The sequence below is a fragment of the Macadamia integrifolia genome, chromosome 10 (assembly GCF_013358625.1).
Source record: "Macadamia integrifolia cultivar HAES 741 chromosome 10, SCU_Mint_v3, whole genome shotgun sequence".
In the NCBI taxonomy this organism is placed as follows: Eukaryota; Viridiplantae; Streptophyta; class Magnoliopsida; order Proteales; family Proteaceae; genus Macadamia; species Macadamia integrifolia.
This window is the reverse complement of record NC_056566.1, coordinates 32,543,899-32,556,204: the sequence shown is the minus strand read 5'-3', so window position 1 is coordinate 32,556,204 and position 12,306 is coordinate 32,543,899. Positions and strand designations below refer to the sequence as shown.

At 38.5% G+C, this 12,306-nt stretch overlaps 1 protein-coding gene across 3 annotated transcripts in view; it reads left to right on the top strand.

The window, feature by feature from the left end:
- Window positions 1-12,306, top strand: part of LOC122090931 — a 158,447-nt gene that overhangs the window by 145,541 nt on the left and 600 nt on the right. For all 3 annotated transcript variants that reach the window (XM_042660708.1, XM_042660709.1, XM_042660707.1), the window contains exons 53-62: window positions 3,299-3,454; window positions 3,559-3,743; window positions 4,288-4,824; window positions 5,027-5,204; window positions 5,322-5,464; window positions 5,551-5,677; window positions 7,463-7,684; window positions 8,089-8,445; window positions 11,570-11,728; window positions 11,847-12,134. In XM_042660708.1, coding sequence (XP_042516642.1) covers window positions 3,299-3,454; window positions 3,559-3,743; window positions 4,288-4,824; window positions 5,027-5,204; window positions 5,322-5,464; window positions 5,551-5,677; window positions 7,463-7,684; window positions 8,089-8,445; window positions 11,570-11,728; window positions 11,847-12,134 — 2,352 coding nt within the window. The remainder of the gene's footprint in view (window positions 1-3,298; window positions 3,455-3,558; window positions 3,744-4,287; window positions 4,825-5,026; window positions 5,205-5,321; window positions 5,465-5,550; window positions 5,678-7,462; window positions 7,685-8,088; window positions 8,446-11,569; window positions 11,729-11,846; window positions 12,135-12,306) is intronic.

Sequence of the window (12,306 nt, the reverse complement as noted above, 5' to 3'; positions counted from 1 at the left end):
TTTTTTTTTGATATATTAATCTAAGCAAGAAAAGAAGAACATACAGCCCCCGTGGGGGAAAGAAAGGGGAGAGGAGAGGCCAAAGGAGAGCAAGATACAACCATCAAGGTGGGGAGGAGAAGAGATAAGGGGAGGCGCCAGGAAACTACAATGAGCATGTTCCTTGGGGATTTTCGAATACCACGAGAGTTGCGAACACCACGAGGGGAGGAGCAATCTGAGCTTAGAGCTAACATCAAAGGAGATCTCTAAGATATAAGAGTTGGAGGTCCATCTACAAAGATTGTGCTCTATCCAGATATGATTTACGGTGGCACAAAAGGCAAGCTTACCCACATCACAAAACGAAGATCCAAAAGTCATATCAACTCAAATTCCATCACCTATGGGGACCAAGGATTCATTTAGAGTTAGGCCAACAACATCTAAGAACTCTTTTCCAGACAAATTGTGCAAAATGGCAGCTGAAGAAGAGATGATCAAAGTCTTCAAAACCATTCTAGAAAGGCAGCAGGAAGATGGGACAAGAATGTGCCTAGAGAGGGGGAAGGATTGGGTGGGAAGGCAATTGGAAAGGGCTCTCCTAGCTGTGAGCTGTGTTGTGGGATATGGCCAGGGACCCAAACGATTTTGCGCCAAGGGGCAAGAGGATGGTGAGAGCTGATGAAATTCCAAGGTGAAGGAGCCAATGAACAAGGGGGTCCAAATAACTTTATCTCCTCTTCCAGGGAGGCTATGGGGAAGGGGAGAGAGAAGACCAAATAACCTGGAGAGAAGGGGGGACCAGTTACCATCAGTGATGATGGAGGCAACATGGTAGTTTCTAGGAATACTTGAGGAGTAGATGGTATGAAAACTCACAACATAAAGAAGAACCTCAGAGCAGTGCCGATTGTCAAGCCAGAGGGAAGTAGAGAGGCCATTTGAGATGGAAGAGCGAAGCTTAAGGATATTATGCCAAACCCAGGAAGAATCAAAGTTGAGATGGAAGAGCGAAGCTTAAGGATATTATGCCAAACCCATGAAGAATCAAAGTGGGGGGAAACAGTCCAAAGGGAATCATTACGAAGAAGGAAGGACTAAACCTATGTAATCTAACTTTTTTTTTTTTTTTAAGATAATTTTCCTAATGAGTTTAAGGGTACCAGCAGAATTCGTCTTGAATAGGCCACCTACCGATTTAGGGGAGCAGATTGAGGACCAATTGATGGAATGGAGGAATTATGGCGGAATCAACTCCTTTCCAGAAGAAGGTGCAAAAGAGAGATTCAACAGCCTTGATGGTAGAGAGAGGGGCTGAAACACTCCATACCAATAGGTGTAGCACTATTAGAGGACAAATCGAATGAACTCAAGGCGGCCCGCATAGAAAATAAGCCTACCTTTCTAGAGATGGAGCCTTTTACGGATGAGGTCAAGCATAGGAGTGCAATGATGAGCCTGACAGAGACGAGAGGGAGACCTAGGTATTTGACTGAGAGGGAGCCAAGGGACAACCCTGAAATCTGAAGGAGAGAAGCCTTGGTGGTTTCAAAGACTCCCGAAAGAAAGATGTGGGATTTGAGGAGATTTATACGAAGGCCTGAGAGGGATTCAAAGAGATGTAGAGAAGAGAGAATGGACTGAATAGAGGAAGGGTCAGCTTTTAAGAAGATCATGAGGTCATTCGCAAAGGTCATCCGCAAAGGCAAGGTGAGATAGGTTGATGGCCTTGTAGTCAGAAAGAGGGGTGATAAGGTTTGTGGAAGACTAAATGGATCTCGAGAGGACTTGCAATGCAATGGAGAAGAGGAAGGGGGATAGGGAATGCTACCCATCGATGGGAAAAACCCCTGTACGGATCCCGCTCGAGGAGAGGAGATACAATAGTGAATCCAATCGATGAAAATGAGGGGGAAGGACATGGAGTGGAGGACTTTTGAGATGAAGTCCCATCTAATGGAATCAAAAGCTTTATGAATATTAATTTTGAGGGCAATAGGGGATCTAGCTTTCTAATCAAAACCTCGGACAATCTCTTGACAAAAGATGATGTTATCCGCAATGCTTCATCTTGCTATCAAAGCAGATTGATTGGGACTAGTAAGAGAATCAACACTAGTTGAATCCTAGAAGCAAGGATTTTTGCAATGAATTTATAAAGGAGGTTGCAAAGTGAGATAGGGGAAAATCTCCCATGGAAGAGGCCCCCTCTTTTTTTGGAATCAAACACAGGAAAGTATTGTTGATCCCTTTAATTTGGGAAGGAGAGAAGAAAAAGCTTCGGATGGCTTTGAAGAGGTCAGCTTTGATGATGTCCCAACAAGAGGAGAAGAATGCCATGCTGAAGGGGGAATGGAATAGGTCAGAGAAATAACTAGAAGCTTCACCTTTGATGGTATCCGGGGTAAGAAGAAGAGAACCATCTCTAACAGTGAGGGAGAGAATAGAGTTGAGATTTGTTCGAGCCTTTAGGGAGCGATGAAAATAGGCAGTGTTGGAGTCTCCAAGCTCAAGCCACTTGATGCGGGATTGAATTGATTCATCACAAGTTGATTTTTTCTGTTGTAAATTTAAATAGCCTGCACGAAATTGATGGATTCCATTGAACTTATTTTCATCACAAAATTATAATCGAACATAATTTCATAACAAAATTATAAAATTAATATCTTTCCACTCATTCTTTATGGCATTAATGATTGAAATAACAATAGTTGAATATATGAGGTCTCTGTGTATAGATTCTGGACTTTATGGGGTTCTCCTTTTGTTAACACATAAGTTACTCTCTAGCTTAAGTTTTCATTTGTAGCTTTCTTGCACAATATTTTAAATGGTGTGACTCTATTGAATTTTTACATAAATGGTACTTGTTGAAAGGAGATGAGACTTATTAACTATTCTGCTCTACTCATATTCTCTCACTTGAGTTTATTTCTTTACAGAATTTCAGGTCTTGAATCTGAATTACGTTTTTAGTGATTTTATTTAGTTTTAAAATTGTGATTCATAGTTATCTCAGTCCATTTTCAATCCTACGGTTTGTAAACACCACAGAATTTTTGTTAATTGAAAACTTAAGTTTGTCCTACATAATCTAGATAAATTTGGTTACATTGCTTGAATCTAATAACTGTGATTTAATATCTATAAAAAATAATAATAATAAATAAAATTTGTTGTTCAATAATGCTGTAACCCTTCTTCAGACCCTTCTTTACCCTTAGAAACAATAAATAAGATATCAATTGTTTCTCTTGGCATTTTCTGGCCTATGTATCTATTATCTGAATTGCTAAAGTTGTGTGTTCTGCAGGTTGTACATTTTCAACCACATACTGTATTTATCAATAGGGTTGGTCGCAGTCTTGCACTGCAGCAGTGTGGGACTCAACCAGTGAAACTAATCCATCCTAATGATCCTCCAACACAATTCCAATGGCAATCCATGGCAAAAGTTGAACTGTTGAAGGTTTGTAAATAATGTCTTTATTAATGGTTGGATGGTTTCTTCCTTCTTCATACATGTAGTTTATTATTGCTCAAGTTATGGGCACCATTTGGCTCTGATTTCAGATGTGTGTGGAAGGACACAAATGGAGTACGCCATTTAGCATTGCAAGTGAGGGTATGATTTGTGTCTCTATGAAGAATGATAGAGGAAATGACCAAATGTATGTAAGAGTCGAAATACGAAATGGAATAAAATATTCACGCTATGAAGTTGTTTTTCGCCCTGCATCATTGTCAAGCCCTTACAGGTAAAACTGCTTTTACAGTTTCACTCAATTTTTTTGAACATGTTATTTTCTGCTGATCATGAGAGGATGTGGATGAGAATGTACAGTTTTTTATTTAAAAAAAATCTAAAATTGTTTAATTAACTGTAAGATCGAACTCCAGTGCATGTTTTACGATATTTTCATGAATTTTTGGAACTATACAAATGTTATTTTTTTCTTAGGGTAGCATCTAATTAATTGCAAGATTGATAGTTCCTTTTCATAGCCGATCCCATTTAGTTGGGAAAAGGCTTTGTTGTTGTTGTTGTTGTTGTTGTTGTTTTATAGTTCCTTTTTGTGTCTTCTTCTTTGGTGTTGGGGTTGGTGTATGTTGTTGAATATTGAATTCAAGTATTGGAAAACTTCCCCTTACCCTGTCAGAAAAGCAAAATAGTAGATGACTGGGAACCTCTTGTAAAAGAGTTAATGAAAGATAATCTCACTTGGCATTTGTTGCATGCTTGTTGATATTGTCCTTATTTTATCAATCTGCATTTTGTAATCCTTTAACTTCTCTCAACAGGATTGAAAATCGTTCTATGTTCTTACCTTTACGTTTTCGACAAGTAAATGGTACCAGTGATTCTTGGTGGTGTCTTCTTCCTAATTCGGCAGCATCCTTTTTATGGGAAGATCTTGGCAGGCAACGACTATTGGAAGTCATGGTGGATGGAGCGGACCCCTCAAAATCAGAGAAGTATAATATTGATGAGGTTGCTGACCACCAACCCATCTCTGTCTCTGGTGGAGGACCTACTAGTGCTTTGCGTATTACTGTCCTAAAAGAAGAGAAGATGAATGTTGTTAAAATTAGTGACTGGATGCCAGAAAATGGACTCACTGCAGTTATGCCCAGAAGATCCCCATCATCTTTGTCTTATTTGTCTCAAAATGATTTGCAACATCAACATTCTCAGGCAGAATGTGAATTTCATGTCATTGTTGAGCTTGCAGAGCTGGGTTTATCCATTATTGATCATACTCCTGAGGAAATACTCTATCTTTCAGTGCAGAATCTTCTTCTGTCACATTCCACTGGCTTGGGATCTGGAATTAGTAGGTAGGTTCTTTGAACAAAAATAACTTGGTCTTGGAAACAACCTTTCATTAGGAATGAACTCATCCATATGTGTAGCTTCTTACCCGGGAAGAATTTCAGAGGTTCCCATGCTGTCTTGTATTTAATCATCCAGTACTCCACAAGCGTTGCTTTTAAAGATCCATTTTTTCAATAAATATTCTCATGTCATTTTGTATGACAGGTTCAAGTTACGGATGCATGCAATCCAAGTGGATAACCAGTTGCCATTGACACCAATGCCTGTTATCTTAAGACCACAGAAAGTTGGAGGACAGATTGATTACATCTTGAAATTGTCTTTGACAGCACAATCAAATGGATCCCCAGATTTACGCATCTACCCATATATTGGTTTCCTTGTAGGGACTCTTTACTTTTTTTTCTCAGTTAAGATTATTTAATCTATTTAAACTTGAAAATTTGTTCTCATAGCTTCTAACTTATTGTGTTAACGAAAATTCCTTCAAATCCACCAGGCTCCTGAAAATAGTGTTTTTTTGATAAACATCCATGAACCTATCATATGGCGCCTTCATGAAATGATACAGCGAGTAAACCTCAGTAGGCTTCAAGACAGTCAAACGACTGCTGTCTCAGTTGATCCGATTATACAAATTGGGTAAAGAAATTGTTTTTTTTAAATTCTGTCATATTTTATGCATTTTCTAGTTTAAAATTTTGAGAAACTATTTGCTGGACCTATAGGGTGCTTAACATCTCTGAAATTCAATTCAAAGTGTCGATGGCTATGTCACCTACTCAACGACCAACGGGTGTACTCGGATTTTGGTTGTCCTTGATGACTGCATTGGGGAATACAGAGAATATGGCAGTAAGTCCCTTTTTTTTTTTTTTTAAGTCAATCTATAACTATTAAAGGTCCCCCCCCCCAACCCCAATCTCTTAAATGAGTATGGTATTCAAGGTTTGCTTGTTGAATATCTTAGCCCATCTTTAGGTGGACCCAAGGACTTTAGGTCTACAGGAAAAAGGGGGGAAATGTGGTATCAAATATTCCTGCAGCTAACTCTTTTGGGGAAGAAAAAAACAATTGGCCCAATAGTACTTCTCTTTTCTCTCTTTCTGATGACCCAGTCCATCAGATTACATATTCATGTGCCAGTTCAATGGGCACATTGGTTTCAATCACATATATATAAGTATGGTGTTCAAGGTTTGGTTGTTGAATATCTTGGCCCATCTTTAGGTGGACCCAAGGACTTTAGGTCCACAGAAAAAAGGGGGGAAATGTGGTATGAAATATTCCTGCAGCTAACTCTTTTAGGGAAGAAAAAAAACAATTGGCCCAATAGTACTTCTCTCTCTCTTTTTGATGACCCAGTCCATCAGATTACATATCATGTGCCAGTTCAATGGGCACTTTGGTTTCAATTATATATATATATATATATATGTTCTCATTCATACTGCACAACTGTAGAAGGTATAATCTTCCAAAATGTTGGTCCTTTCTTTTGTGGTGACCATGAAGCAAAGATATCATTTGGCTTTAATCGGTATATCTGAGCTACACCAAATAGGACCAAGCAGTAAATCTTCAAAAATACCACTAGTGATATTATGATGTTTTTCTTACTGAAAAAAGAAATTATGTGTTTTATATCTTCCTCATACTTCATGCACTAGTTAGCTAATAAGGATGTATCAAGGGCCACCAACCATGCATAAGCTTTAATTCCTTGTGGGACAACTTCTTCCAAATTCCTATACCAGAGATGCTCTCCACAAGCCATGAGCTACCTTTTTACAAGACATATTGGAGAATTTGCAGTAGCTGAATCAAGTGTGAGCTGTACGAGCTGAATTGCTCCCCGTACGGTTTGGAGGGCAGGGGGCATAGATTCCAAACCTGACCCCTATCTATCATCATAAAAGCTGTTCCTAGGAAAGACTATATAAAAAGGGGAGGGGGGAAATAACATTTGAGTGCCTTGTCGCCTAGGTGCACCTCCACCGCCTCGGGTCACCTTGATGCCTTGACAACTACTCCCTTGTTGGACTATGTATAATTGCTTGTGTTTCCAACTCAGTGTACCCTAATCCAACACCCTATCCTTTTGAGCAGCCTGTCCCAAAATTTATTTCCTGCAGCACTCACCATATTTTAACTATCCGAGAATTCAGTGGATTAGGCAATTACTCTATAACTGATCATCATCTTTTTTGGGATAAGAACTTTCGCTTGTTTACGCAAATGATTTTCCCATTCTATTGATCAAACTGTTGAAGAACATAAATGTGTTGTCGACATTTTCATTTTCTTGTGATTTCACTATTTCATTCATATTTTGTGCATGAGATAATTGGTGTCTTGCACAAGGAATTGTCCTTTGAAACCATAGTCATGTCTGTCTTGACACATTTCGTGGGAACGTTACAAAAGGGTGAATTTTGCTTCTTCATAGTCATGGTCCTCCACGATACATTTCTTGAGAACTTTACAAAAGGGTGACTTTTGCTTCTGCCTTTTCTCCTCTTTTTAAGATTGAACTTGTGTATTATCTTGTTTAATTTGGAAAAGGAGGACAACTTCAAAAGGATCTTTGGTAGGTGTGGTTGCCTAAACTTCTTGTTTCTCACAATTTGTTTCCATCAGATCAGGATCAATCAAAGATTTCATGAAGAAGCTTCCATGCGGCAGAGTGCCCTTATTAGTACTGCCATTTCAAACATTCAGAAGGATCTTCTCAGTCAGCCTCTTCAACTGCTCTCGGGTGTTGATATACTTGGAAATGCAAGCAGCGCACTTGGAAATATGAGCAAAGGTGTTGCAGCTTTATCAATGGATGAGAAGTTCATCCAAAATCGGCAGAGACAGGTTAAAGAAAGAAAAAATTACATTACCTTAACTTAGTCATTGCTTGTTGATCATATTCTGCATTGCTTAATTCTTCAGTACTTGAATGGTAGACCATGAGTATACTATCTACCTATGGCTCCTAGTTGTGACATACACATAGGTATTGAGAATCTGAGAACAACTGTCTAGAGGTTCTTCCTCAGGTATCAATTCTTCATCCAATCAGATGATTGTAGCCATTTAACTAACGCATGTTACCTTTAAGTCCAAATAAGAGGGGGGTTAAGTATATATCAAACAAACTGTTGAGAATCATCTGATTGGATCAAACTTTTTTTCTGTAATTCACTCTTAAATGGAGCCCATGAGTTGGTATTCCTAACTCTCAAACTTGACGAATTTATGAAAATTTGTTCTTTTAGAAAAGCAAAGGCGTGGAGGATATTGGTGATGTTATCAGAGAGGGAGGTGGGGCCCTAGCGAAAGGACTGTTTAGAGGAGTCACCGGAATTTTGACAAAGCCTCTTGAAGGTGCAAAGTCTTCTGGCGTAGAGGGTTTTGTTCAGGGTGTTGGCAAAGGAATATTAGGAGCAGCTGCACAGCCCGTGAGCGGAGTTCTGGATCTCTTGTCAAAAACTACTGAAGGTGCAAACGCAATGAGAATGAAGATAGCGTCTGCTATAACTTCAGAGGAACAATTACTTCGCAGGAGGCTGCCCCGAGTAATTGGTGGGGATAATTTGCTCCGACCATATGATGAGTACAGAGCAGAGGGTCAGGTACTGATTGTCTTCTACCACTTACCACCCACCCGCTGCCTCTTTTCAAGTAAATGGATAACAACCACCTACATACTTTTCTTTTTTTTTTCTGTTCATGTCTCTAAGTTTACATATTTGGAGTTTTTGAAGTGCTGTGGGGGATGATTTTATTCTTTGATATGCACCCTATATGGCCTCTACTGTTAACTTATTAGTGCTGGTGTCTAAAGTCATCTTTGGTCTCATTTGTGTTCTCTTAACATCTTTAGGTTACAACATATCACTGTTTCTTGGTGGATTAGTTGGTTTTCATCATAATGTACAAACCATCGCAAAATATTCACTCATCATGTCATATCTTGGTGCTACTCCTAGTTCCCTTGAATATAGCCATTTCCATTTTTATTTTTCCTGGACGTTTTCACTTGTCTGCCTTAACATCTTTTTCTCCAAGGATTGAGGGGTCAGATCAAAGATCAGATAGGTCTTGACTGATACCTATCTAGATCTGTCTGGATCAGGTGATCATTGATTGAAGTCAAAATTAGGTTGGCAAATCCTAGGTCAAGTTGACTTGGATGTCCCTAGCCAGCCAAAGACAGATCTGTCAAACCTTAAATCACTTCATTTTCTGTGTTTTTTCTTTTTTACCCAACATTCGGCTTCATACAGCACTACCGATCTTACTTTATAAAATTTGGCTTTTAGTTTTATGAATGCATTGGTCACACAAATTCCCGAAACAAGTTGCATGGTTAGCTGCACCACCAGAAGAGAAGTTTCTGTATCAATATCTGCCAATGCACCATCAGAAATTAGGTAACCTTCTTGACCATTACCAAAATAGGCAGACAAAATTTTTGATACCTTTAGTGCTTCTGCCTGTAACCCAGTATATTCCAACCTTGATTGCTGCTTTTAGAAGGAGTAATCTTGCCACTCTGATACTCTACGGAAACATTTCTTGCGTGGCTATAAGAATTTGGAATCATACACTGAGTTGAATTCTCTTGAAGATTTAGGAACTTATTCTCATCGTAACAAGCAGAAGAGGTTGGAGGCATATCAGCTTGGCTGAAACTTCTCTGGGGACTTGGATTTTACTTGTGCAATTTGACTATTATTATCTTATCCAGTGTTGTGATCAGCTGGCTGATGCAGGTTAATCACCAAAATATGTTTGTTTTATTAGGAATAAGCCTAGGGTTGGTTCCATATATGTTGGGCATTTGATCCCATGTGTTTTGAATGTAATAGACCACTTTTTTGGGTTTAAAAGAGGGGCTCTAGGATTACATTCGGGATTACTAGTTTGTTTCATTTTTCATTAGTTTCCTTCTAAGTTGGATTTAATTGAAGTTATATTGTTTTCTTAGGAGTCAAGTTATTAGATAAGTCATTAGTAGTTAGTTTCCTTTTTCAGCTAGTCTCTAATTTCAGTTTTCAGTAACTATTGTATTGGGAGAATATTTGGTTTCCTTTTTGAGAAACCTTCTATTTTGTAATTCCCTCCCCCCATCAACATTATAAATAAAGAGGAGGAGGCTCCTAAAAAGAGGATGATTTTGATAAAAGAATTAATGATTGCTGCTATTGTCTTCTCCATGAAGATTTGTCTTGCATTTGATCAAGGCTGATGGAATTGGTGTTTGATTCAATTGACTCTTTGCAGTGTGAGCCCAAGAGGTTCCTTTCAAGTGTTCTTCTTCTTCAAGTTTTTTTTTCGAGGGATCTATTGCTGATCATCAAACAGATCTGATTCTTCCTTAAGTTCTGATCTGTTTGTTTTTGCTATTCTGCTGTGGTTATATGGTTGTTCTTCTGATTAAAAAATCCTGCAGTTGAAGGCTTGTTAGTTTATCTATCCTAGTCTACATTACTGGCTATGCTCTTTCTCATCATGGAACATCTTTTGAATCCACTTGGTTGATTTCGGTTGCTTAGAAATATACATATTCTTTCTTATCAACTCATGTTTGCTGCGGTCAGAAATAATTAGATTGACTTGTACCTGTGTCTTATGAGAATAGAGATGGTGTATCTGAGGAACAGATTTTGACATGTCTGGTCAAGGAACTTTCTTTGATAAAGTTACATATGACAAAGCAAGTGGTCTACAATGTTGATTAATTTTTCAATAATTTTCTGAAAAGTTTCTTCCCCACCAAAGAAATTCTAAAACACCAATTCATTTTTATTTTTTCCTTTTTTTTTCCTCTATTATATTTCATTTTCCAGACCTAGACTATGGAATCCTAGGGAATGCAGTATTTATGTGCCTATCTTACCAGCCAAGTTTCGGATGAAAATGATTATGTGATGGGGCTAAAAAATTTGGTCCAAAGTTACCGAGGAATTACTAAAGTCTAAAAAATATTAGTAGAATTTATTAATTTTCTGCAACTGTTAAACACATGAACCCCTTGTGGCGTTCTCCTTTTGAGCCAAAATTTGACCGATGAGAAAAGGCAGCATCCTCTATAACATGGACCCACCCATTGTCTGCCACGAGACTGTGACCTTTACAAAGCTCACCAGCCTTGGGAAATATTAATAACACCCTACTTTTTCAGCTACATTGATCTCTTTGAGGGCGGCTTGAAGTTTTCTATATTATGGTGATGTGGTCACTTGTCAACGGGTTATACCATTACAAGTGGGAAAGGATACATTCGTCTAGCATAGTGAAGTTGATAAATGTTCATTAGTTGCTAATTGTGAATTTGGAAGAAATTCATTCTTAATCTTTCTCCTATGCATAAATATGCCTTTTCTCTTTTCTTTTGTTTTTTTCCCCTGTTGATCAGCGAAAGAAAAAGATCACTATCAAAAGAAGTAGATTCCCAATGTATAAACTGCCTACTGAATAAAAATGAACAGAGTAGCTGATGGAAAACAAAAATGTGCAAGCTGAGATGTAACTTTATTGATGTGGTAGCCTGGTAGGAAACTGTTAATATTGTTTGGGTAAATTTCTGTCGAGTCAACACATCAGTCACAAACTGTGGAAGAACAGAATATTTTAATATTAGTACTAAACAATTAATGTTAACATATCATTGGAATTCCTTCATCTTGCATTTGGCAACATTCAATATGGAGCACCAATTCTGAATCAACTTGCCTTGATTTTGTGATGAAGGTTATCTTGCAACTGGCCGAGTCTGGTGCACTTTTTGGCCAGGTTGATCTCCTTAAAGTCCGGGGGAAGTTTGCTCTATCTGATGCTTATGAAGACCACTTCTCACTTCCAAAAGGAGAGATTCTTGTGGTCACCCATCGAAGAGTTATATTATTACAAGTAAGGAAAATTTATTACTTCAATATGTTAATAGTGAGGGCAATCTTCCACTCTCCCCTTTCTATCTCGCAGAGAGAGAGAGAGAGCGCCCTATCTAAAATATTGGCACTTGTTGCAGAAACCCTCTAACATAATGGCACAGAGGAAGTTCAGTCCAGCAAGAGACCCATGCTCGGTATTGTGGGATGTCTTATGGGATGACCTCATGACAGTTGAAATAACTTATGGAAAGAAAGACCATCCAAGCTCTCCACCTTCACAGCTTATTCTCTACTTACAGACAAGGTCGATGGAGTTGAAGGATCATACTCGCATTATAGAATGCAGCCGTGGAACTCAGCAAGCTCTTGAAATTTATTCTTCAATAGATCAAGCAATGAACACCTATGGTCCAAACCACTCAAGGGTAGGAGTTCCTTTTGTTTTGTCTCTTCTCATTCCCTTGCATTTCTGTCAAGTATGAAGGAACATGGAATATCATTCGTATGACTCCTTGGTATCCTCTGATTTATAACAAACATATGCTGCACATTTTTCTTCTAAAAAAGGAAGGAATTTCAATGCACCGTGGTCCTCCT